The following is a 26,674-nucleotide window of genomic DNA, read 5'->3' on the forward strand; positions in this document are numbered from 1 at the left end:
TTTCCTGGTACTGAAAGGAATACACCCTTACAAATGGAGATTTTCCTTAGAAATGTAAATTTCTCTTACAAAAGGGTAACTACTCTGTTTTCAGAGCTTCTCCTGTGTCTGCAGTTCCTTAAAAATAATCAGCCTCAAATAATCCTGTGCCAAAGAGGCATATTATGGGGTGGCACATTTTGCTCCCCTTCACCTGAAATCCATTTGCTTCAGGGCCTCCCCTACAATGCTTTAGAGGTCAGCTTTCCCAGATTAAGTCAGTTTTCACTCCTAACTATTTTGGCTTCCAAACTGTTGTTTTTGCCTTTTCTCCCCTCTGGGGTTTATGCCTTTTTTTTTTTCAATCCCTTACTGGGATTTTCCCGGGGACTCAGGGCAGCTAAACGGGTATTCATCCTTCCAGCTTTAAGTGAAAGGCAGTGATGATACCTCCCACTCAACCCACATCATTTACACTTTCTCCCCATCCGTTTCCTGACAGACCTCTACCAAAGCTTACTGTCTGCTTTTTCATGTTGTTGCCTCTTTCAGTGGTATTACATTTAAGCAGGGATCCGGATCTTGGTTTGAGCACTTAGGGCGGGATTTCAGATGTTATCTAATGACCATGGAAGGATTTTAGGGGCTTAAGGGGAAATCTGGCCCTTTCCAGTGCCCGCCAAAGTAAATAAGGCAGTCCGTCGCCCACCTATGTCTTGGGTGGAGCCACCTTTTCTGGAAGTTCTTGCGAGTGGAGAGGCGCTTGACTACATACAGCATTTAAACATAAACTCACCTCTGCTCTCAGTCCTCCCAGTCACATCACATTCCCATTGTTGATTTGTGTGGATATGATGATATTCAACATTCCTTTGTCTTTCCAAAGTCAACTTTTTTTTAAATGCTTCAGAATGGTTGCTGTATAAGCAGCAATCTCCCTATTTCGATTTTGACTGGTTCTTGCTGGAGCTTTAATTACAGTAAACCCAACAGGATTTGTTCTTTTGAATCACAGGAGAGGGTCAGCAAGAGGCTTAGAGTCCCACGAGCTTAGTGAAGGAGGAGACGAGAAGAAAAAGCGAGACGTTCGGAAAAGTGGCTTTCTCAACTTAATCAAACCCCGGACCAAACCTGAGCGGTCACCAACAGTCTTGATGACAGAAGAACTCTCCTCTCCAAAGGCAGGAGTCAGAAGCCCAGCTGTGGACACCCCCAGGAAGGACACGAAGCCAGCAGAGCACAATGGCAGTGCTGATCGGGTAGAGGACATCAAAACACCTGACTCCCTAGAAGAAAGTCAAGGGGAAGACGTGGGGAAGGTGGACCGGAGTGACAGCAAGGGCAGCCCGCAAGGAGGGCGAAGGTACGGGGTCCAAATGATGGGCAGCAGGCTGCTGGCGGAGATGAAGGCCAAGCAGGAGATGAAAGCCAAGGCTGCTTGCCCGCTGAAGGTAAGGGAGGAGGGTCTGTTTTGACTTGGTTGCCTTTGTCGTTTTTGTCTCTACTCGGTTTTTATGGGCAAGACAGGTACAGAAAAATAACCTGTGGGTTAAATAAAAATCCGAAAACACGACTTTTTCCTAAAGAACCCGGAACACAGACCAGAGGGCCTGGTCTTCCCATGTTTTCCCGCTGGCATGAGGGTCACGCTCTCCCGGAGAGCCTCAGCCTGGGAAGGTCAGGCAGTGGCTGAAGGTCCACGGGCCTTGTCTCACCTGCTCAGGTGCTCCTGTGCGTGTCATAGAAACATGTGACAGCTGTGCCAGGGACGTGCTCCACTCTGGGGAAAGACTGTCTGTTGAATCCAAATGGAGACCTGAGGGTGATTAGAGATAGGAAAGCTGACAGAGGCAAATAAAATTATTGAAACCAGATTCTAGTTATATCAAGAGAGATCTATTTTTCAGTTATTTCAGAATTTATGTCCTTTTCCAAACCTGAAAGTTCCTTGCTAAATTCCAGGTTTAAAAGTCAAAGTATTCTGTTAGAATTAATTGAATACTTGACCATTGAGATATGTTGTCTTTTGCTATGAAGAAGCACTTTATCATTTAAAAATTGCTGAGTCCCCCCAAAATCTGACTTAATGCATTACTTATTTTTGAACTTCTTTTTAAAATATAAGTTGTGTGTTTATTTTTTTTCTCCTTTTACCTCTATTTTTTCCTGCAGCTACTTGAGGATTGTATCCTTATTGTGATCACTAAGATCAGTACGTTTAACCCAGGTTTTGGTTTCTATGCACTATCCTGAGCTCTTTTATGTTTGTAAAACTGGGTTCTCCAATGAAAGGAAAATTGCACGTCGATTTTTATTTGAATCAGAATAAAATAGTTCATCCCAATGAACCCTTGATTTTCAGAAAGTAAATGGTTAACTGTTTACCAGGACATGCAGGGCTGTTTTATATTACTTCTAAACAACTGATTTTTTTTTTTTTAAATCCTGCACCCCGCATGATTTTTACAGCTGTTCACCGTAGTTCTTCCACCAGCACCATTGTTATCTAGCAATTTTCTAGTTACGGATCCCTCCTCACTCACTCACTAGCCCGCAGGGAAGGGTTGAGCTAAAACTATACTCTGTTAACATGGGAGGCATGTTGTGGCCTTCACTGCTCAGAATTCTGAACACTGTGAACACATCATTGGTGAGTCAGACACCCAAGGAAATGTTTAAATTTCAACCTGTTTCATAGACTTTCCTTACAACAAGGCATGTGCTGTTTTCATTAATGAGCGGTTTATTTTTATCACTGTTTCCATGGATGAATAGCTGCCTTTTGGTAGAAAGATGAGAAGTGCTGGACGGTTTTTTTCCAGGTGCTTTGGATTCGATAAATTGGCTCTAAGTGACAAAATTCTTATGGTTTAATTTGTTCAAGACTCATACTGATGATCTTTGAGCACCATCTAGTGTCTATTAAAACAAGAATAAAAATCCTTAGTATTTAAAATTGGAACCAGTCAAGGGTGTTCTATCAGAACTATAAAATAATGAGAACGTGTTTTGAAAATTAGTTTTAGAATATTTCCCCTAAAATTCCATGACTGTGTTCCCTATAAAGTTAGCAACATAAGCACCAGAAGTGAATATACTATGATAAAAAATATATATATATATATATATTATATATATGTGTGTGTATGTATATATATAGCCTTCACTTTCCTCTGGAGTAATTCTCTTTACACTACTTACTTTTAATATATGTATTTATTTAAAAAATTACATATATTTTCACAGAAAGAGCTGTGAAAATGAAAGTATGGTGTTTATTATTTATTAACAAAGGAGAGTAACAGGTATTGAAAGCTTAGCGGCCATATCTTTTCTTCTGGGGCCACCTCGTCAGCTGCCTGCACTCAGAGACAACTGACGTCAGGTTATTTCATCCTCATTCCGCACAGTCATTTTGGGGATTTATAACTACCTCAGAAAGCCTGGAAGGAAAAAGTGAAAACAACTCCTAGGATTAGATTTTAAATGTAGGCAAATGAGGTGCCCAGGGTATAAAATTTAAGGAGGCCCTTACTCTCAGATGCCAGCCCTGCACTCGCATGAGCCTAAAAGGCAGTTTCTCCTTAAGCAAGGCGCTCAGGGCACAAATTTAACTCCTCTTCATTCCTGGCCCTGTTTAAATACTCCACTTTATCATTTTTATCTGAGCTTGGATACCCACGCCCTTGCCTTCTAAGAAGCTATGAAAGGCTAGGTCAGGCACTCTGCATCTGAGGACCAGTTTGGCCCAGGCTCTAGACATGGGGGGCGGGGGGGGGACTAAAGCGCCCCCTGCTGGTTTTGGCTGGCAGTTCATGGCTAGCTCCTGGCCCTGCGGACCTGCGTCCGGGCTCAGAGTGCTCCACGTGCTGCCCCTGGCGCGGGGCTTCCCTTCCTTGGGGTCACTTTTCCATAATGATGTCAAATAACGTGCCGTTCTCGCTGTGGTACTTGTGTCCACACTTCCTCTGAGACCTGCTCAGTAACCACCCCTAGTGAAAGTGGAACTTCCATGGGCTCGCTGAGAAATTCCTCGGCACTCCTGCCATGCTCCCCGCTCCCTCCTGACACAGCTGGCACTCCCGGCGGATGCACGGCTGTGGCAGATTGTAACGAGGCAGATCTCAACTGTGTTTCAGATCATCTCTCCTGTATCATCGGAAACAATTTAAAGCTCGGAACTGGCAGCAGATATTTGCTTTTTAGGTTTGTCAGAAGCGTGAGTTGAGCAGGAACCGGCAGGCTGAAGCTCAAACTGGCTTAGGAATCATCGTGCCTCCTGGTCCACCCGCCCCTCTTATTTTTGTTTTTTAGACGGGAGGCAGATGTGGGTCATCTCTGCCAATAGGGTTCTCGGGTATCATTGAGCAAACGCTAGCCTTTTTTTTTCTTCATATCTTTTTTGTATCTAAATGCCTCACGCTCTTGTGGACTTCCTGCCCCATAAAGCAGAGGCTGATTCCTCCCTGGCCATCTCACCTTCCTTGTCTTTGCCATCATAAACTCCTCCCACCTGCAGATTTAAAAAAAATTAATTCAGACTTATTTATACTTGCCTCCTAAACTATAGATGTGTGTCTTGTGCTTCTGCCTCAGTGGCAAGGAAGACCCTGCCCATTTCAGGCCCCTTCCTACCTATTTTGTACACTGAGGTTGGGAAGGTTTCCACTGCTTTTAGATCAGTGGAACCCAATCTGGAGAGGGTCCTGGAAACAATTAGAGTATCAGTGCCCCCATCACGTGGAGCATCAGGGGTTGCAGAGCCCGCCTAGGTGTTCAATCAGAAAAACAGGAGATGTCACCACGCCCGCTGGCTCCCTCGGGCCCCGCCCCTCTGTCCATGGGGAGCATCCTGAGGAACTGGCCGCACTTTGGACCCCAGAGCCCTGATTGTAAACACAGAACAGAGCGTGTCTCTCATGCTTTTGTCCCAGCAGCAGAGCCTCAGGGAGATGGGGAGGTCGGACACAGTCAGTGTAATGACAGTAGAGTTAAGGAGCCATTATTTGTTGCCAGTTATTATCTGTTTTGTTCTTTTTCTTACACTTTAAAAAACTATGCACTTTTGGGGCGGGGCACTTGAATTTTTTAGAAACTTGGAAATGATGCCATCTCCCAGGATTCTTCCAGCCTGGCCTTGAGCAGCACAGAACGGTTGGATGGAGGTGGGGCAGGTAAGTCAGGCCATTGCCGTCACCCCCTTAAGAAAAACACGTTCTGATTCCATGCGTCAAATGTGATTGACAGAAGGCAAATAAAGATGGAGAGCAAGGATGGGCCTCTGTGTTACATGTTCTCAGCTTTCACCTAAAAGACCACAGCCCTTCACCTGCCCGACACCTCCCACCATAGTAGCCTGGCACCTGGGCAGGGCACCTTTCCCTGTTTCCCAAAGGGAAGAGACTTCATTGAGAAGAACTCCTAAACTGTGGGCATTTGGAGAGGGGACATGGCTGATGAATTAATTTAATTAAATTAATTAATCATGGAAGTATAATTGACCTACAACACTGTGTTAGTTCCAGGTGCACACCACCGTGATTTGATATTTCTATTACAAAATGATCACCATGATAAGTCAAGTACCATCTGCCACTGTACAAAGTTATGCCAAAATCACTGACTATATTCCCCATGCTGTACATTTCATCCCTGTGTCTCATTTATTTTGTCCCTGGAAGTTTATACCTCTTAATCTCCCTCACCTAATTTCACTCATCCCTCTACCCATTTCTTCTCTAGAATCCACCTGCTTGTTTTCTGTATCTATGAATCTGTTTCTGTTTTACTGATGTTTTTAAAAATACGCCATACATAAAAAAAAAAAAATACGCCATACATGGTATATGGGAGGAGGCCCTTTTAACTGACATGAGGGGATGCTCTTTTCTTTCAGCTTGAATATTCCTGAATATCTGATTTCCTTTGACCCTCGGACTTTTCAGGTGCAGAAAGAGAGTGAGATACTTTAGATGCAAACTGGAGAGTAACTTGTAAATTGTGCAGAAATTACCTCATTTTACTGTTTGACGTTCTTGTGTTTGGCTTTAGCGTCTTCATAAGGTAAGAGTTGGACTAAAACTCATATTCAGCTGGCTTATTTCTGCCGGTTATCTGGATAATTAAGGCAGCAGAAGCTGTTGAGGCGGGGCATGAGCTGATGCCCCTGGAGTGGTTCTCACTAGACTTGAGGTTCTGGGCATCAGCACAGCACTCCTCTCCCAGGACCTGCAGCCAGACCCCTAACGGATTGTCCTCCAGAACGGAGGCACCTGCAGTTGGTTAGACCTGTACCTTGTGCCAGATCTAAGGAAGATCTGACGGCTTCAAATGGATTGAGGCCTGCTGTCCCCCCTATACACTCGTATGGACATGTACCCTATTAAATATGAGGCTTGTCATCTCTGGAATAGTCAAGGGTGATCGGAAGAGCACCACCAAATTCACCACTTTTCTAGCAAGAATTTTTGTCTTCCACCAGCGTGTTTTGATTCTAAAAACATGCTAGAATAGCATGTTCCTGTTCTAAAATATCTTTGATGACAGATACAGAAAACAAACTAGCGGTTACCAGTGGGGTGAGGGGTGGGAGGAGGGCCAAGATTAGGGATTAAGAGGTATAGACGGCTAGGTACAAGATAACTAAGATACAGGGCTGTAATGTACAGCACAGGGAATATAGCCAATATTTTATAATAACATGGAGTATAATCTATAAAAGTATTGAGTCACTGTGTTGTACACGTGAAACTAATATAATATTGTAAGTCAACTATACTTCAATTAAATAAAATATCTGATGAGAAATGACAAGAAACCATTTTAGCAGTTTGCACCAGACTTCTACCTTCAAAGGACTGGTTTCTTTCACCTTTGGTTTTTACAGTAAAGTGGTTTTTGTACTCATTTTCATTTTAAAAGTGCCTAAAGTGCATCCAGAGAACCGCTTCGGTTTGGGAACACCAGAAAAGAACACCAAAGCAGAGCTCAAGGTGGAGGCGGGCTCTAGCTCCCGGAGCTTTTCCAGCAGGCCCACCAGCCCGAAGCCCCTCCTGCAGTCGCCCAAACCCGGCCTGTCGGTGCGGCCCACCATCCCGCAGAAACCGAGAACCGCCTCGCGGCCTGGTAAGGGTTTTGCTGGTCAGGAAGTGACACCATGACCGGGCGGCAGGACCGGGCCTCCACAGCTGGTTTCCAGGGCGGCTGGTGAACGTGGAGGGGGGCGTGTGTGCGGGAGGGGCCGTGAGAAACCTGCCAGAGTGACAGAGGCTGAAGGGTGCCTTCATTCAGTGCTGAGGTCACCCACTCAGGGACTGTCCTTGCGCTCAGGGCTCCAGCTCGGAGGCAGGATGGATAAAGCAGCCTCGTGGGGTGCTGACCCCTTGACAGGGCTCGGTGTAGCTTTCTGAAAGCTGTGTCCTGGTTCTCCGACCCTTCAGAAGGCCACAGTTTAAGGATGAGGGCCACAAATAGAGAACGCATAAGTTGCTGTGTTTTTAATCCCATATCCTGTGAAATATTTAGGGTTTAGAACAGGGCTCTGCAAACTGTGGGCCTGTTTTTGTAAATAACATGTCATGGGCACACAGCCCCACCGTCTGTGTATACCACAGCCCGGCCTACACACACACCAAACTGAGAATTACTCTGCTGGTGATAGAGCAGAGAAAGGAGTGCAATGCAGTTAATCCTTTCAATTAGACTGAAACAGGACAGCCTTTAGAATCAAGAGACGAGACTTCTAATCCTACCTGTTTTGCCATCTTTTTAGCGTAGCAGGTCGTTCAGTCTCTCCAGTTGTACGGTGCTCACCACAGTCCTATCTGGTTCTCAAAGTCCATGATTCTAAGTTATTCTTACTGATCTCAGTATGTGTATGTAGGTACGTGCACCTCCACTCCTGAAAGCGCAAATACACGTTATATACATATGGTGACCACTTTACTGGATTTGACAACAGGTAAAGGCAATGGGTTATAACTATCACGTATTTTAAGAAAATCAAATAGCCTTTGTATTTGAGGCAGAGGGAGTATTTAGTTCACTTACAGTCTAATTTTCAAATACCAGCTCACTGAGATTCTGAAATTGAAATTCTATCTGCAAGATAGATTCACATCTGCAGATTTTAACTCTTCGTAAGTTTTCATTATTTTTCTCTCTATTGTTTGTTACTTCAACTGAGCTGTGAAGCTAGTTTTTGGCCAGAAAAATTCTCTGCTGCGTTTTAAAAGATTATTAGTCATTTGTTTTTAAAGATTAACCCAGCTTATGCTTTAGGAATCCAGTTTGTGGGACAGGTTGATTCATGTCTTTGTGTCTCCATAGAGGACATCCCAGACTCTCCATCCAGCCCGGGTTCCCCTAAAGTCGCTCTTCTTCCGCCTGTCCTGAAAAAGGTTCCTTCGGACAAGGAGAGAGAGAGCCAGGGCAGCCCACAGCCCAGTCCCAGGACGTTTTCCCGGGAAGGTAAGACATTTTTTCTCTGAGTGAGCTCTCCCCAAGGAGAGTCATTTCAAGGGGAAGGAAATAATCTTGGACTCAACTTATATCCTAGAGTTTGTCGGTCAGCCCAGCGTCCCTTGGATTAAATTTTGGAACCAGTGCAGTTTTGTTCAGAAACTTGAGTCAACATTGTTGGTGACACTGGGTCTTAAAGAAGGACCATATACAGGGAATAAAAGCGTAACTGAGACACTCAGCCCGAAGATCTTTGTAATAATAATCTCTAGATGCTCCTGAACTGACTCCCAGTGTATCAGAAGTGCACACACATTGTTCTGTGACTCATTTGGTGCTACCTGTAGGTTTCTAGGTCCCATCGTTGCTCAGAAGAGCTCCCCCTGGTTGTCAGTCACCGTTGCTATGGTTCAGGAGCGGCTCACACAGGCCTGGGAGACCCTGTGGCTTGTTAGCTCCCTCAGTCGTGAGGTCAGATGCTCCTCGTCCTCAGAAGTGTGTCACCTGCGTGGACGCAGGGCATCATGGCACCAGTGTGTTCCTTCAAATTTGCTGAGGTGGGAGCAGAACAAGGTAGTCCCGGGACTTGAATCTCATCTCCCAGAATCAGATCAAATGTCGGTATCAGTGGAGGCGAGGTGGGTTCGGGGTGTCTTCCGCACCCCACCAGGTCTTTCCCCCCCTCCTCCCATTCTGTTCAATGCACAGTTGCCTTTGGGGTTCTGTCCTTCATAAAGTGTAATGTAATTGCCATCTCTAAGCACCACCTATAAAGAAATTCTAGAGCCATCGTCACCCATGTCCAGATAGCTCTCAGCATGGTTTGGAGTTGCTTGGTCTTATTTATTGTTTGATGCTTTAGAATTCTTTGACCTCTCTGACATCTTCCTCCTTTGGGCCATTTTCTTTTATTCATGATGGTCTTGGGTTGAAGTTAATAGAAAGTGTTTGTGAGTACTGTCTTTGTTAATTGGGAGTCGAATAAAAAATAACACAGACTGCTTTCTCATCTCCATTCTGCAGATTTACTAAGTGGGTACAAGCTTCACTCACCTATTGGCTATAAATTTTAAAAGGTGGGGTTTTTGACCAAAGCTGACAAACCACTTCTGTCAGAGAAACTGAAGCCATGAACAATGGCTGACACCTACAGTCATTTCACACGGGGTAGTCAATAAATACAGGGCTTGGTATTACAGCCACGGCCTTTGGAAGTTTTGGTGTAGGAAGAGGAAACTTTGGTGGTGCCAGCTCAGAGAGACTGGAGCCAGCGAGTGTCCCTGATAGGCCCGCTCACACCACACAGCCCCACCCCTCATTTGCCCTTCTTTCTGCAACTGCTGACCTTGCGTCTTTACTTATAAGGAAGCTTTGAAAATGCCTGAGAGAATTTTGTTGGAGAGAAATGGGGAGGCATGGAGGGGTGGTAGGGGTAAGTAGGAATGCTCCTCTCATCAAAAAGCCATTGGAAATATGGAAGGATTAAAAAGAAAGGGGGAGAAGGCTGAACAAGAAATAATTGCTTAACATTTTTGAAAAATGATGTTTTCTAAGACGCCTGGCTATAGGATCAGACAAGGCCTAGAGTCACCCACGAGCCTCTAGTTAACGAAGTGGGTGAAATACTGGATGCTGCTCGTGTGCCCACTGCTGCTTTGAAAAATTCAGGTGTTCTTTCCCCAGGAACTTAGGAATGAATGAGTTGCTTCTCAAATATTTCATAGCTTCAGGGATAGATATTTGATTCCCTTCCTTACTCCCCCCAACAGCAAATACTATGGATGGTTTGCGACCCCATCTTTCCAGCTAAAGACTGTAGAGCTGGGGAAACCATTGCTTTCCCCTCTGGCATCCAGGATAAGTTAATCACCGAGATCATTCTGATGGTGTCGCTTGACACTGAAATTGGACTGAAAATCTATGTGAGGTCTGAGCACGGTTTGTAAATGTCTGAGGTGGTAATATTTTGACTTCAGTTTATTTTTCAGCTTGTCCACTAAGCTGGCCCAGGAATGAGAGCCGCTTGTGAGCCCTCTCTTTTTCTTTAGAAAAATGTTCCTGCTGTGCTCATTCCTATTTTCTTGTATATTATTCATGCTGGTTACTTCATTTCCTTGTTCTGTGCCTCCCTTTGGACTAGCGTGCCCAACTCATTTCTGAAACAGGTAAATGGCTGTGATTCTTCTGGATTATTCCATAGTGAATGTGACTTTCGTTAATCCATCTTGGAATCGAAATGGTAACGCAGGGGCCTTTTTATTAGTATCTTTTGGGGGCAGACTCAGCGCTCACCTCATTTTGCACGACATTTCCATAATGTTGGCTGTTGAATTCTGTAGATAATGGTGTATCTGTTCAGGACCAACACTGGAGGTTCCTTGACTCTTAAGTGGGGTGGGTAAGCTGATATTTAAGTTTTATATATTAATATTTTTTAATATTAATGTCAACATGATGTTATTTGCTACTACAAAGGGTAAAATGAATCCCTTTTCCTCAGTAGTGCAAAGAGGAGATTATTACAAAAGGCATTCAGATCATGACAGTGGCAAGCCTTCCAGTAGAGGGAAAAGACCTTCAAAACTGTACTCCACCATTGCAGAAGAGGAAGTGAATGCAATTGGGCACAGGAAGTCACAGCCAACAAATGGTTAGAGTCTTCAATTATCATCCCTCACTGTCCCAAAGCTTATGAACTGGCACTAACAAAAACAAACTTTAATTGAGTAACTTCTGTCCTGGGACTGGGTCAGGGATTATTCATAAACTGGTTTTTTTTTTTTCTGAATGGCAACAGGATGGTCCTTCCATTGGTGGCAAAAAAGTATTGACTTAAAAATCTAAATTTAGAAATTCTTATGAGGAGGATCAAGTTACTTTCGAGTATGGTGACTTGTCCTTTCAAATTTCTGTGATCGTCGAGGTTTATTTTTATATTCAGGGTCATGTCTCCCTTTCTCTCTTTTGTCTTAGATTTCAACTGGGATGGGGTCAGAAATTCTTAGAGTAGCACAGTTTATCCTTTAGACAATGTTGGTCTAACACCTTACCTTACACTCTTTTAGGGAAGGATGCACATGATCTTTTAGGGAACATTTTATGACCCTTTAGTAAGAAAGGAGAAGTACTAATTAACTTTTCAACCTCTAGGAACAATTTATACTATTTTACAGCAGTTACTCAATGACTTCTGTCTGCCATTTGACACTGTAGTAAATTCTGTAAAGTTATTTTCAGGTGAGGACAGTCCCAGGAGAGAAACAGGAGACAGATTTTAAATCAGCTTTCATCTCCAATGGGAAATTTTAGAACAAGCACTGCTGATTCAGAGAGGAAATGGCTTTTCTATGACTATTCATCCTCTCCCTGGTTAATAACTTTTTATAAATATGACTTGAAAAGTCTTTTAAAGGAAATTTTAGTATCATACAAGAAAAAGAATATAAAATATTCTGGTATGTGAAATTTCCTTAAGGGACTTTTTCCCTTAGAAGAAGGCTTTTTTTTCTTTCTGTAAAACTTTATCAGAGGTTAACATATGAGTGTCTTGGCTCCAGGGATAAAGTGCCCACAGCCCCGCAGTCTAGCCATAACCCCACATCCCTCAAGAGGGCAGGGCACTGGAAGTGACCTTATAATAGGGATAATTTCCCTTTATTTTAAAAGGCTAAACCATTCTCAAACTTTAGCACTTGATTATTGATGATAAACCTCTCCCACCTTAGAGCTTAGTAGCCCAGTGAGTTACGATTTCTCAGGTAGGAACTATTGTCTTTGAGGACTTTCCTCGACAGATTTAAACACAAAATCAACAAAGAAAGCATCTACCAGCCCCCCACAAGCAACAGCATTTGGAATCAGCCTTCTTGGCCATCACTGTTGGATGAGCCATGTACTCTGACTTGCCTGGTGGCCCGGCACACACTGGCCACATGACAGGGTGGAGTTGAGGACATGCCCACCACATAAAGCAATGTCCGTAGTCTGTAGATACGCATGGAGCATTCTGTTTGGGCCGAGTAGCACTTGCCCTAGAGGAAACCAACCAACTTGGTCCTTCACTTTTAAAGTACTTCCTTTGTGGTAGGTGTGTTCATAGACACACGATTACAATAACTCTTTTCCCTGCAAGAGATTTTCTAAGAAAATCTGTTGTCTTCAAGTCACAGAAAAATTACATAAATGAACACCTAAGACACTTATTTTCTGGGGAGAGAGAATTAATTCTTAGAGTATGTTAAATCAGAAGCTCTATCTCTATATAGTGCCTCTTTTGATAAGGACACCCAAGGTTACATAGATGTTTCTAGATTTTGGAAATTTACATTTGAACTATTACATCAGTTGACTTACATCACTTGTTAGTAACAAAGCACCCTTGATACCAAGTAATGTTCCTTCTTCAAGAGGACACTAGAGCACTTTATACAACACACAGAGGAGGAGCCCGACAGCCAGTACCACATGCATCAGCCAGCGAGGCCTTGAGTTAGAGGAAAAATAAGATGAAGCCAGAGATAAGCCAAATCCTAGAAAGGCGAGAAATTCTGTGTCTCTCTGATTTTTTTCATGACCTCTTCGGCTTAAAATTCTCATTGTGATGGGCTGCATCAAATTTTGATGGAATTAAATAGGACCATCTTGATTTGCTTTGCTGCCTTGATTTCTTGAACTATGGACAGGAAACCAAAAATGTAATTTTTACAGGAGCTTCAATTAAAGTAATTTTATGTATAATATTTTAATCCTGTTTTGTTAGTGCCGATTCCCAGCACTTGTCTTCACCCCTGAGAACTGCGTAGCAGTCTTTCTGAATAGTTTCCTGGTTAACAAATAGCATTCAGCAGAGCAATTCTATTAAACCACGGTGTGTACTTTTCTTTAAGTGTTTTAAGAACAGCTTTGTTTATGCTAAAATAGCTTTCTTATTTTCCTAAATCATGTATCCGTGAAACAGAGGCTATTGTTCTCAAAGCACGCTACCTATCTTTATCATGATTATTATGTTTTAATTGTGTGGCTATTTTAATATTGATGTGACAGGTAAAATGCTTACTTTCTTTTCCTGGAAGTACTTGTAACTGCATCGAGTGATATGAATTTCATATCATTTCCTCTCTACGTTTAATCATAAGCTGTGATGTTTTTATTAGAGTATGTCCTATTTTCTTGAAGAAAACAGTCGGTTTTGGCTTTATATGCATTGTAATGTATCCTATTTGTACAGGCCATCTTATTCTGAGATTCCTTTTATATATATCACTTGCTTCTTCCATAATTCAACCTATAGCCAACAGATATTTGGCTGTGGCTTATCATCTGTAAGCCAGTGCTCTGTTCCCCATTTTTCACCAGATCTGGGTTCTACTACCCCTATGTGAATTCTTCAAATGAAATTTAATGGTTGGTTGGCACTTTGGGCCCTTGCCAGAAAGTATTAAAAAACCAGGGCCGACTACTGAGTATTATTTTAAGGTCATCATAATGTTTTCTCCTTGGAAATATGGAGGTCAGTGGAGCTTAAAATGAAGAAAAGCTCAAATTTTTATATGAATCTCTAATTCTGAATTTATATGCACATTTCAGAAGCTTTAAAATTAGCATATGTATGTATTTGCATATATATATATATATATATATATATATATATATATACGCAAAATCAGATCATCTTCAAGAATGACAGATTTCACATTTGAGCCTCTCTGTGCCAGTTATCAACACTGTAGACAGGATATGAATATACATGGAGTGTCTGTGTTGAATAAATTGCCTGTTTACTTACTCAAGTATCTTTTATAATTTTAATGGTACCTGGAATGGTAATAAATATGTGTATAGACACATATATAGAGATGCTCCAGCACTTTATGCTTGACTTTATACGGTATAAAAAAAAAATGATTGTTTTACTACACTTCTTTAATGTAAAAATTCACACATTAAAGCAGGCTGCCTAAGATTCCTCTGAATTAGTAGAGTCTAAATTCAGAAATATTGAACCTACTTCAATATAATTGTAATTAACATCCTAATCACATGCAATCAAATAATGCTGCCTAAAGGCTGGAAAACAAGCTTGACAAAGAACATTCCCCCTACAAAGTTGTTTGCACTAGTGATCTGGACTAATACTGAGTGCTTTGGCTTCCAAACTCAAACCAGTTAGTTGTGCAACTAGTTCCTTGATCTCACCATGCCTCAGTTTTCCTATCCAAGAAAGGTGCCTACCTATGATACAAAGAAAATGTCAGCCTGGTACTAGACTCATTGTCACATTCACAATTGGTAGAGTTAAATCAATGAAAGTGAATAGTTTTAGAATACATTTTTAGATAATGGCACCACCCTAGTGAACTGCTTTGACAGTCCCCTAGAAAGAGCATGTTATTATTCCTCTCAGTGACTATGTCGGACAAATTAAAATTTTTGCTTTCATGACTGGTACCAGGTCGGGTCTATGTTACCAACTCAGAAACGAGCCTGTTAACTTGCCCCCCGCCCACCCCCCCATCCCTGGAGGACTCAAAAACTAGTGTCACCTGGATGGAGGCTAAAGGACAGTCTTACTTTTTTCAGGAAGATTCCTGTGTTGGATTTCTCTCAGTTTCGCTTAGCGCTGGTCCAGGGTTCTCGGTTTTTATCTGTGACAGAAACATATTTGATTGCATGAATTTCTCCATTTTTAGAGAGTAGTCTGATGTATATAGTAGTAGTAGTAGTAGTAGTAGTAGTAGTAATCTGATGTACATATCATGTAACATCAATTAGACCTGGGATTTCGAGGAAGCCTAAAATATTGGGCAGGATGAAAAGTTTTAATCTAAGAAAGAAAGCTAATATGTTTGCTCTGAAGACAAATGAGCAATGTATCACCATACTTATTTCTTCCTTAGAACTTGTAGTGTTGGACATTTTTGAGTAATACTTATTTTAGTTTTAAAATGAATGAATAAAATTTTCTAGCAGTTTTCACTAGTAATGCTCTACTTTGAGGTTAGATTATTTATTGTACAGTATTTCAAGATGAAAATATTATAAATTTTCTCTATTAACTCCTGTTCATAATATACACACAAGTTGAGAACTTAAATACTTTGAGTATTATTGAATACTATCAAATTGGCTTTGTGATAAAGGGCAAACTATTTATAGAAAATTATTTACTTTTCCAAAACCTGGCTTGTTAACAACTTTCAAAGGACCAAACAGACACATTTAATTTTTTTACCCAATTCAAGCTAAAATATAAAAATCAATATATAACATTTATTCATTGCTTTTCCCCTCCATCTGAGAATTTGCTCAAAGCTGTTGGGTAAAAAGAAGTCAAAAAATTTAAAAAAATTACTTACTTGTATGGTGAGATTTGAAAGTTTATCCTTTTCAGAATTGAGTAATTTCAATTTAATGTAATTAACTAAACTTAAATTTTTATTGTCTAGAGGTCAGAATCTGGCCCTGACAGCAGGAGGGGCAGGAGAAGTACTTTATTATGTTTGCATTTTGACTATTAGGTTTCATGAGCTTTCACTTCCTGAAACACCATTCTTTAGCAGCGTAAACATTTAAGTAGCCAAGATGAGTTTTTTAGCATAATGCTAACATCAAAATGATTAGAAGCATCCTCTTGCTTTTCCAGGACTATGTTCCTGTTTGGATCATTTAAACTTCTGAGTAGTGAGGTAGCTGTACTCTTTCAAGCCACACGAAGTGCATGGGTTTGGTATTTTTAGCTTAAGTGGTGTCTCTACAATAGACTTGGTGAGTAATATTTAATAACCCTTAACAGCCATGCTGGGGTGTGGCATCGGAACCTTTCCCAAGGTACAGTAGCAGTGAAGCTATGATCTAGCTGGAAAGAACATGGGCATTGGAGAAAGATTTGGTTTAAATCCCGATTCCAAGTTTTATGGAACCTACCCCGTAGCTGTGAAGAGTAGCAATGATAAAACAGAGTGCCTGGCAGGACACATCACAAAGGCTCAGTCTGGTGATTGTTCTCTCATCATTGCTTTGTAGATACACAGCAGATCCTTCATATTTATATGTGATCAGAACAGGCAACAAAAATGGCAGTTCTTTTACCTGGAGGCTGGTTCCTAGAGGATTGAATACAGGCAGTATTAATTCATTTCTACAAGACTTTATTCATTTCCTAGCAAGTGAAACTGAGGTTTTCTAAGACATAGAAAACCCTGACAAGGATTACTGGGGCCTCTGCTTATATCCCGTCCCCGAAGCAGGGATGGCCAACCCTAAATGGTCCACCTCAGGGCTCTGTTTCCTGTGCTCTGTGCTGCATGAGGGGGCAGCTATGACTGAGGAGGTCACCTGGGGCAGAGTGGCTTCAGTGCTCCTCCTTCCTGGCCTCTCCCTTTGCTCCCACCCACACCCTCACCTCCTGGGGTCCTTGCCCTCAGATGGTCAACCACATCTATGAGAGGCTCACCCTCTCATAGACTGGGGTTTTTCTGTTTTCTGTTTTGTTTTGTTGGTTTGTTTTTAATTTCTGTCTAGAGTCTTGAAATGTACTTGGCAAGTTGTTTTTGAGAAAGTTCATCCCGAACCCTCCCACTGTTCAGGGCCCCTGCATCTCACCCCGTTACTGCTCAGGCCACTGGCATCTTCTTGTTCATCAACTATAATGACTTCCTTTCCTTTCTGTTTCAGTGTCCAGGAGAAGCTGGGGCCAGCAGGCCCAGGAGTGTCAAGAACAGAAGCAGTGGACCTCCAGTAAAGATGGCCAGCAAGGCAGCAAATCCAGTGACTCTGGGGAAGAAGCAGAAAAAGAGTTTATTTTTGTGTAACGGTCACCCATGTAGAAGTCTTACCATGCAGGGTGCGTTTGCTGGCCATCAGAGAGGAACCAAGGGCAACACCTCTTCCTACTTCCTAAGCATCTTCTCTTGGTGCTTTTTCCTTTGTCCTTTTTTCCCCCCCAAAACTGAAACAGATCCATCTCTCAGTAATCAAAGCACATGTCTGATCTTCTCCCAACCCTTGGCATTTGATTTCTATGCATTCCTTCATATGCCTTCAATGAATGCCAGCAATTATCCCATGGGCCCTACTTGAATTTCTCTGAGGCAGCTACAGTTTGCCCTGTAAGATGAGTTTTGGGACGTAATCAAACAAAGTAACTGGACACACACTCACAAGTAACACCATCCAGCTGACCCTGGGGTACTGCTGCACGTACCTGTGTCAAATCTGCACTTGACTTGATAGAGCAATTTATTCTTGATGTATGCAATTGCACACTGTAATTATATTAACAGAGCACACTAATAATTTGTATAAATTATATATATTAGATCTTGGGTATGGTTTTTGCATTCTCCCATGGGGAACTTCTTCCTTCCCGATGTGGAATTGTACATTTAAACTTGGTCTGGTGACCTTTACGATACCATCGACAAGCAAATTAAGAACCGAGTGAAAGGCCCGTGGCTGATTCTACCATGTGCCCAGATTGATGTATATAGTTGACTGGAATGAGGTTTTATGAATATTTGTGTTTTTTGAAGGCCTTTAATTTCTGTCTGCATATTAGCTTTTAACGTGTGATTGAGAACACTTTGACACCTGTAAAAAAAATCAAACTACTACTTTTTAAGAAGACATTTCACAAATATTCACTTACATTACATGCTGAAGGTATTTTATCCATATGTATATTTATACCAATAAAATGATTTTACAAGTGGAATTGTGACTTTCTCCAGTGACTTTTTTAGTGAGGATTGGCTTGTGGTGATGAACTTTGTTTTCCAAAAATCCACAATAATCACAGTTCCCAGATAATCAAAAACCTATTACAGTCCAAATAAATGCAACCTGCTCATTCCATGGCCTGCTCTCACCTTTGGCAAAAGGATGAAATTCATCAAAAGGTTATATTACGAGTGTCCAAGAGAGCCCACTCAGGCCAAATGACAGGGCCAGATGATGGAGTGGGGGCCTGAGTTGCTCAGAAAATACCAAGGCACTGTGAGATGAGCAGGACTACTGCTAGGAGGGGTCTGGGAATCTTCACCTAAGTTACAGACCATGGTTTTCCTATTGGTGCCATGTGCAAGCCCTAAACTAAGAATCAGGCTATCAGTAATTCACACCCCATCTCAGATATACCAAACGGGCCAAAAAAGCCAGGAATCACTTTGTTTTGAGGACGCATCGTTGTACGGCTAGATTGGGCAGGCTGACCTTCCAAATTTATTTTTCCTTAGTTTAACATTGGTTGGTCTGGGTCTACTTTGCAGAGGCCATTGGCCAGCAATTGGGCAGGCATGTGTCAGGTGTTGGAAAGAAGTCAAACTGCAATTAAAAAATGGCCACTGAAAATCCAGGAAAAGGATAACCGACACCTGGTTACTTAACGATGGGGAGCTCCACCTGTGGTAGAAAAGATGTTCTCATGCCTTTGACCCTGCCCCATGCTGGCTTGTTTCCCCGTGTGATCCAGCTTCTTCTGTTCACGATGCACTTTAACACTCTCCATTTGCAAAATAGTATTCCCAGAGGAAATTTTGCCAACTTGAAGGGAAAACAATGACTTGTTTCTTTTTTGCGAAAGAAAATAGATGGGAAAATTACAACAAAATCTAAGGAGGCAGGGCAGCCCTGGTTTGTCAAAAATGTTGCACCTGTCCTCAACCCCTAGTGTGCAAATCCTAAATTGAGATGGCCATGAAAAGATTTAGCATTTTTTACTTGCTAGATTAAAAGCACTGCCCAAGTGCGGCCCTGCTGTAGAAACCATTGGGAGTTCATTCTGCCTGTTCCTCTTTTTTTTCTTCAGAGCAAGAACATTAACCAACACCTTCTATAGATTGTTGAAGGAGCCCAGTGGGAGATTTTGGTAGAAGGCTCTAGATTATGAGGCTGACCCTCATGTCCACTCTATAAGGCGCTAAGGAAATAGAGGTTTCAGACCCTCAAGGGTTGTCACTGCTGTGTTTGGGGTCCTGCTCTTCCTAAGGTACACAGTCAACTAGAAACCTGCATTCTCGACTCTCACTTTAGCCCAGAACCCAACCCCTTGGCCAAATTGCTGAAGACCAGAGTAGGAAGACAGAGTAGGGAAGACAAAGGAAAATGGAAGGATGAAGAGAGTGTATTTTTTTCTTCTCTTGCATTTGATTTGTCTCTCCTGAGTTTTGACTGGACAAAGTAGAACTATAAAATCCCTGCTACAGTCTCTTCAATAAGTGGTGCTGGGAAAACTGGACAGCTACATATAAAAAAATGAAATCACAACACTCCTTAACATCATCCACAAAAATAAGCTCAAAATGGATTAAAGACCTAAATGTAATGCTGGATATTATAAAACTCTCAGAGAAAAACACTCCGACATAAATCGCAGCAAGATCTTTTTTGATCCACCTCCTAGAGTAATGAAAATAAAAACAAAATAAACATATTGGACCTATTGAAACTTACAAGCTTTTGCACAGCAAAGGAAACCATAAACAAAATGAAAAGACAACCCACAGAATGGGAAAAAATATTTGTAAATGAAGCAACTGACAAGGGATTAATCTCCAAAATATACAAACAGCTCATGCAGCTGAATATCAAAAAACCAAACAACCCAATCAAAAAATGGGCAGAAGATCTAAACAGACATTTCTCCAAAGAAGACATACAGATGGCCAACAGACACATGAAAAGATGCTCAACGTCACTAATTATTAGAGAAATGCAAATCAAAACTGCAATGAGGTATCACCTCGCACCAGTTAGAATGGCCATCATCAAAAAATCTACAAGCAATAAATGCTGGAGAGGGTGTGGAGAAAAGAGAACCCTCCTACACTGTTGGTGGGAATGTAAATTGGTGTAGCCACTGTGGAGAACAGTATGGAGGTTCCTTAAGAAATTAAGAATAGAGCTACCATATGATCCAGCAATCCCACTCCTGGGCATATATCTGGAGAAAACCATAATTCAAAAAGATACATGTTGGGCTTCCCTGGTGGCGCAGTGGTTGAGAATCTGCCTGCCAATGCAGGGGACACGGGTTCGAGCCCTGGTCTGGGAAGATCCCACATGCCGCGGAGCAAATGGGCCCGTGAGCCACAACTACTGAGCCTGCGCGTCTGGAGCCTGTGCTCCGCAACAAGAGGCCGCGACAGTGAGAGGCCCGTGCACCGCGATGAAGAGTGGCCCCCGCTTGCTGCAACTAGAGAAAGCCCTCGCACAGAAACGAAGACCCAACACACCCAAAAATAAATAAATAATAAATTAATTTTTAAAAAACCCAAAAAACTAAAAACAGAGCTACCTTATGATCCAGCAATCCCACTCCTGGGCATATATCTGAAGAAAACCATAATTCAAAAAGATTACATGCACCCCAGTGTTCATTGCAGCACTACTTACAATAGCCAAGACATGGAAGCAACCTAAATGTCCACTGACAGAGGAATGGATAAAGAAGATGTGGTACATATATACAGTGGAATATTACTCAGCCATAAAAAGGAATGAAAAAGTGCCCTTTGCATAGATATGGATGGACCTAGAGATTGTCATAGAGTGAATGAAGTCAGAAAGAGAAAAACAAATATCATATATCACTTACATGTGGAATCTAGATAAATGATACAGATAAAGTTATTTGCAAAGCAGAAATACAGTCACAGATGTAGAGAATAAACTTATGGTTACCAAAGGGGGAAGGCGGGGTGGGATGAACTGGGAGATTGGGATTGACATATATACACACTACTATGCATAAAATAGATAACTAATGAGAACCTACTGTATAGCACAGGGAACTCTACTCAATGCTCTGTGGTGACCTAAATGGGAAGGGAATTTAAAAAAGAGTGTATATAGGTATACATATAACTGATTCACTTTGCTGTACACCTGAAATTAACACAACATTGTAAAGCAACTGTACTCTAAAAAAATTAATTAAAAAAAAAGAAATAATCATGTCCAATACCAGTGATTCATGACTGTAGAGTGACCGTGAGGCATGCCCAGTAATGACAAAAATCAAACTTTGTGATAACTGTAGAGATCTAGGACTCACAAGACCCAACTCTTGACAGAGATAAGGGGTGAGAAGCACCATGCCCTTCCATTTCTATAGAGCGGAAACTGATTTTGCAAAAGGTTGCCGAGCTTGCTCTATCCCATCCCAGATACCTTGATGGCACCCATTGCCCACGATTGCAAAGGAAAAGCATGGCTTTTCCCCCACTCCAGGCCAGAGGGCAGGGGGGACCATTTGCTAACAAAGATGTGATTTGCTGGCCTGAACTGCTGGGCTCCTGGAGAGTGCCCCTGAGCTGAAGCCAGACTCAGTTCAAAGAGGAGACCAGGTTGTCCACCTGCCACTGATTTTCCAAACTCTAAACAAGGTCCTTAACCTGCAGGCCACGGGCTGGGTAGGATTCAAGGCATCTGTGAACTTGGATCGTGAAAACTGCATCTTTATTTTCTTTAACCTCGTTTGCAATTTAGCATTTCCTTCAGTTTGAGGATATGCAACAAGCCACGGTTGTATTAGCAACACTTGGGATATTTTCCTATCAGTTTACAATCATTGCAGGCGTCGCAAGACATCCTTCACACTCATCACAACTCAGAATTATGGTAGTTGTGAGATATCCTGCTAGATCGTGTTATTTAATAAATTGATAAAGCACGTTCACCTCTAAAGCACATTCACTTCTAAATCAAAATTTGCCTTAAAAATATTTTTAGTAACTGTACACATCAGTGTAATTAGTTTCCACTGTAATACTCTGTTGGGCTGCACCCCGCAGGCCTGCAAGCCTTGTAGTTGCCCAGCCTCAAGACCTAAGTAAGACCCGGGAGACAACGACAGACACATCAACGGCTTACTGGTCAGGGGATCTTACAAGTCTGAAGCCAGGTCCTGGAGCAGCACCCCACCACGTGAGGCAGCCAGTGAGCAGGACACAACAGCAGTCTTTCCTACAGTGGTGGTGGTGGTGGTGGTGGGTGGTCTACCATTTTTAGGGGAAATTGACTAACGTTAGTTTGGCTCATCAGTTACCAGGGAAACCGGCAGCCAGGGCACCTCCCACACAGGCCCTCATGAGGGCCGATGTTTCCTTTTAATAAACTAGCAGGTGAAGCCATTCTGGCTTAAGGGGCAGGGGGAAAGCACGTTCCTGTGAGTAGGGCGTAGGTGACTCAGGTGTCGGCCGAGCAGGGGATGTGCAGGGAGCAACAGCCATCTTGAGCGACCTGACCATACACTCCATCCCTAAACACCCTGCACGACCCTTACTGTCCTGGCCCAGCCCTCTTCCGAGGGGTCAGGTATACAGAGGCGAACTGCAACCAGCTACCACAAACGCAATACAGACAACAGCAGCTAAAGAGCATCAGGAGGCCAAGAGGTGGGCAAATGTATGGAGTCAGGTGCTTATCGGGTCACGGAGGGGCCAGAGGAGGACCACGACGGCATCTCCCTGTAGACCCAGCCATCAAACTCATTTCACAGTGAGCCACTGTTGTCGCCCAGTCTGTGGACAGATCCCCTCTGCTCAGACTAGGGGTGAAATGTAAGGTGTTTACCAGGCACAGTACAGGGCAGATGATGACCACTGAGCAAAATACAAGCAGTAACAGCATTCTGAGATACCACCCCCCCGCCCGTGGATTTGTCCTGGCCTGCAGGACCACACGGCCTGCCTACCCTCAGTCCCCACAGCCAGTGCCGAGTACCGGAGAGGCCATAGAACAACAGACCGCAGGGTTAGTGTGACGGTGTCCTTCTCCAGTAGGGGGCCCGGATTAATTACCTTAGTCCTCTTAGGTGGGGCTGGGTAGGAGACAGGTGAAAGCTCTAAGTCCCTTTCTAATCCTCTTCCCCATGAGGCAGCAAACCCAAACCACAGAGACTTACCTGCCAGTCCCAGGGCCATGTTAGAATGTGTTCCCCTGGGGGTAGAGCCTGTGGCGAGGGCAGAAGTGAGTTATTGTCCTGGCCAGCAGTTGGCAGCGGTCCTTCAGTGGTCAACAGTTGAACCCGAATGGCGTTGACTAGTTGCCTCTGGGTTAACATGGCGTCAGCACTGGGACGATCGCTCCTGGGATGTGTCCACACGTTGAAGGAGCGGGTTTCCCGTCTCAGTTGTTGAAGCAGCTCATTCACAGCCCAGCAGCAGTGGGGTTGTGAGGCGGGGGGAGTTGCCGGTGTGTGTCATTCTTATAGGCCCATTCCTGAACTTCATGGCCGACAAAGTGGATCCCTTGGTCACTATTGATGTCCATGGGGGTCTTGTATGTCGTGCATACAGCTCTTCTAGGCCCCAAACACTGTTTGTTTTTGCGTGACTAGACAACTCGGAGAGGCCTTTTGTAATGTCTTCCACCTGTAGTGACAGAGACATCAATGGCTTACTGCACAGGGGATCTTACAGGTCTGAAGCCAGGTCCTGAAGCGGCACCCACACCGTGTGCAGCAACTTTCAAATATGCAATACAGTACTATTAACTACAGTCACCATGCCGTACATTATATTCCCATGACTTATTTTATAACTGGAAGTTTGTACCTTTTGACACCTTTCACCATTTCACCCACCCCCAACACCCCATCTTCCGCCTCTGGGGAGCCGGGAGGGTTGGGGGGAACATGGGCAAGAGTCTATATGGTGCAGGCATACCTCGGAGCTTGCGGATTCGGCTCCAGAGCGCTGCAATAAAGCGAGAAAATGTCACGATAAAGCAAGCCACACGAATTTTTTGGTTTCCCAGTGCACATAAAAGTTACGCTTAAACTATACTGTAGTCTATTAAGTGTGCAATAGCATTATATCTAAAAAAATAAGGTACACACCATAATTAAAAAATACTCTATTGCTAAAAAGTGCTAATCTAAAAAATGTATCATCTGAATGCAGAGATGCCACAAACCTTCAATTTGTAAAAAAAAAAAAAAAAAAAAAAACCGCATGTGCAAAGTGCAATAAAATGAGGTGCTTATAGTTTCTGTGGGAAGGAACAGGCAAGGCAGGGTAAGGAGGTTTCGGATTGGTTAATTTGAATAATTTCAGTGGGTTCTGGAGTACGGTGGCTGTCCCAAGTTTGCTAGTACCTGGCCCTGGAGTGATTAGGGCAGGGGAATAGTGGCCCTGAGTGGGGAGGTAGGTGGTGAGTGTGTGGGTTCTGGATTGGTTACTTTGCAAATGAAAGGCACACTCCCCGGCAGACGCTGTTTACTATCTCTAGGAATTGGCCAGCCCTGGGAGGGGCAGTTTCTCCAGTGTCAGCAAGGCCCCAAGATGTCAATGCATCATATTTACAGAAAATAAAAAGGCATGATTAATACAGAGGCCCCCTAAGACTCCTGGCTGCAGGGGTGCACTCTGGGAGAAGGTCTGCTTCTGTAGCTTCCTATGAGAGCATGCTGACTGACGGTCCCTTAGCAGACACCTGAGCAGGATGGTCGGGCCAGGCTTACAGAGCCGAACGTTCGGGTGGAAATAGGCCTTTGGCGTATGTTCCCAGCACCCTGGCCTCTTCCCACCCTTCTCCATACTCCTCGTCCTCCTGCTGGGCTAGTGGGTGGGAAAGGGGCTCAGCGTGTCTGGATTCGTGGGTTCTGGGGATCTCAGAGGCCCAAGGAGAGGAGCAGAGGGTTGGAAACGAGTGCCCCTAGTGCCCTGGGGTCTGAGGGCAATCTTATGGTCCAGAAGGGGCTGGCCCAGAGAGGCCTTGGGGACTGAGCCTGTTCAAGTAGGAAAGCAATCAATTCAGTCTTGTTGCCAAAGGAGTGCCCATCCTGGGAGGACTGCTGTGCAGACAGCTTGCTCTGAACAAGCTTTGCCAGCCACTCCAACCACTGAATAGCTTCAAAAGAAAACTGTGTCATTAATGAGTTCAATTGAAAAAGGGAGGAGGAGATAAAAAAAAAAGTCCTGGAAGCATGAACATGTTAATGAGATTGATTCTTCCTGGAAAGGGCAAGAGGAAGAAACTTCCACTCCACTAAATCCAATTTTATTTAATTGAATACTGGCCTGAAGTTAGCCCTCCAACCAATCCTGAAAGACAAAGAAAGCAAGACCCCCTGAGGTGAGCGAGGTGATGTCAGTAGAGCCAAGACTGCTGGCACCTCCCGTTACCAGCAATGATGCACAAGGAGCCACAGTGACCGTGACCGAAACACAAACAAAGCAGCAAGAACCCCACGTGCCATGTGGGTTTCTTGCAAATTTCACGCCGGCATCTTGCTTTTGAAATTCTAAGTGTTCAGGCTATGGGGAGCAGGGCTGAGTGACCACTAGCACGTAGGCGGCCCCCTTGAGGGTACACAACAAGGCTGGGGCCAGTGTTACTATGTACGACAAGATTCGTCATGGATTAAGAAGGAAGAATGAAACGTACCTTACTGTCTCACTCCCTTTCCCAGGGAGGCCCAGTTTGGATGAAGAACCATGCAAAACACCCGGAGATTGGAAGGACCATCCATCCCCGATTACAGCATCAGACGGAGCATTTCCACAACCCAATCTGTCTCATTGATTCCCCAGGTCATTGGTTCCATGGAATTTGGCTTCATAGTATATTCTCTCCTCTCCTTCCCTGACTCCTGAGAACATCTGCAATATGCGACCGGCTTCTTGCCACCAGTTACGGCTTCTCGTCTCGTTAATTTGTTCCATATTTGCTGAGTACTTATCACGCAATAGGAGATGGTCTGGGTGCTTGTCTGGTAAAACAGAGTTCCCATCCTTTGGCTCATGGAGCTTCGACTCATGGAGCTAACAATCTAAAAGAGGGGACAGAAAATAAACAAGTAAGTTAATGAATGACAATTTCTCATGGTAAGTGCTCTGTATGGCAGGGGAAAAGGCGGTGACAGAAGGAGGTTTTTTCTTCCTACCCTACCGTTTTCTATTGGTTTATGCTCCCCCATTACAGTGGGGCCTGGGAGGCACCACCCGGATCTCCTTATTTTAGGAATAACAGATTTATCACTTCGGCTGTCTGCTCCTTGGGGGGGACCTTCCTCTACTGAAGAGAGCCAACCTGCCCAAGGTCACACCCCTTCCCCGGTGGCTCATCCAGTGGCTGATGAAGGCCCAGCCCCTCACCCCAACTCACAACAGCTGTGAAAAAGTGACCCCATCTTCAGAACCCTCCACAGGGTGGGCTGAGGCCTTCACTGAGACAGCGTCACAGCTCAGTTTCTCCCTCTGCCCCGTCCTGGTGCCTTCCTTCCTTTGATCCC

General features: G+C 43.5%; 1 protein-coding gene and 2 long non-coding RNA genes across 13 annotated transcripts in view; 1 reads left to right on the plus strand and 2 right to left on the minus strand.

Moving 5' to 3' along the window:
- The window catches only part of CARMIL1 (capping protein regulator and myosin 1 linker 1), a 316,540-nt gene extending 298,397 nt beyond the window's left edge, over positions 1-18,143 (plus strand). For 5 of the 10 annotated variants that reach the window (XM_036868156.1, XM_036868155.1, XM_036868153.1 and 2 more), the window contains 6 exons: positions 995-1,430; positions 5,072-5,153; positions 6,901-7,104; positions 8,308-8,448; positions 10,940-11,089; positions 17,113-18,143. In XM_036868156.1, the coding sequence (XP_036724051.1) occupies positions 995-1,430; positions 5,072-5,153; positions 6,901-7,104; positions 8,308-8,448; positions 10,940-11,089; positions 17,113-17,249 (1,150 nt within the window). In that variant the 3' untranslated portion in view covers positions 17,250-18,143. Of the gene's footprint in view, positions 1-994; positions 1,431-2,151; positions 3,152-5,071; positions 5,154-6,900; positions 7,105-8,307; positions 8,449-10,579; positions 10,605-10,939; positions 11,090-17,112 lie in introns of those variants that run through there. The other 5 variants (XM_036868162.1, XM_036868158.1, XM_036868160.1 and 2 more) reach the window with 4 other exon arrangements.
- Positions 1,179-17,116, minus strand: LOC118903286. 2 transcript variants are annotated; one of them, XR_005021766.1, is made up of 6 exons: positions 17,041-17,116; positions 16,363-16,541; positions 15,010-15,083; positions 7,731-7,879; positions 1,695-1,795; positions 1,179-1,265 (listed from the first exon to the last, which is right to left on the minus strand). It is a non-coding gene; the product is annotated as an uncharacterized LOC118903286 (long non-coding RNA). The 2 variants fall into 2 exon arrangements; XR_005021765.1 differs by having other exon boundaries at positions 16,363-17,106.
- A 4,214-nt stretch (positions 18,144-22,357) lies between the features above and the next one.
- LOC118903287 overlaps positions 22,358-26,674 on the minus strand; it is a 30,868-nt gene continuing 26,551 nt past the window's right edge. Inside the window, exons 3-5 of the long non-coding RNA XR_005021767.1 lie at positions 24,105-24,134; positions 23,342-23,810; positions 22,358-22,433 (exon numbers count right to left, since the gene is read on the minus strand). This is a non-coding gene — a long non-coding RNA (uncharacterized LOC118903287). The remainder of the gene's footprint in view (positions 22,434-23,341; positions 23,811-24,104; positions 24,135-26,674) is intronic.

Source organism: Balaenoptera musculus, chromosome 11, assembly GCF_009873245.2.
Source record: "Balaenoptera musculus isolate JJ_BM4_2016_0621 chromosome 11, mBalMus1.pri.v3, whole genome shotgun sequence".
Taxonomy (NCBI): Eukaryota; Metazoa; Chordata; class Mammalia; order Artiodactyla; family Balaenopteridae; genus Balaenoptera; species Balaenoptera musculus.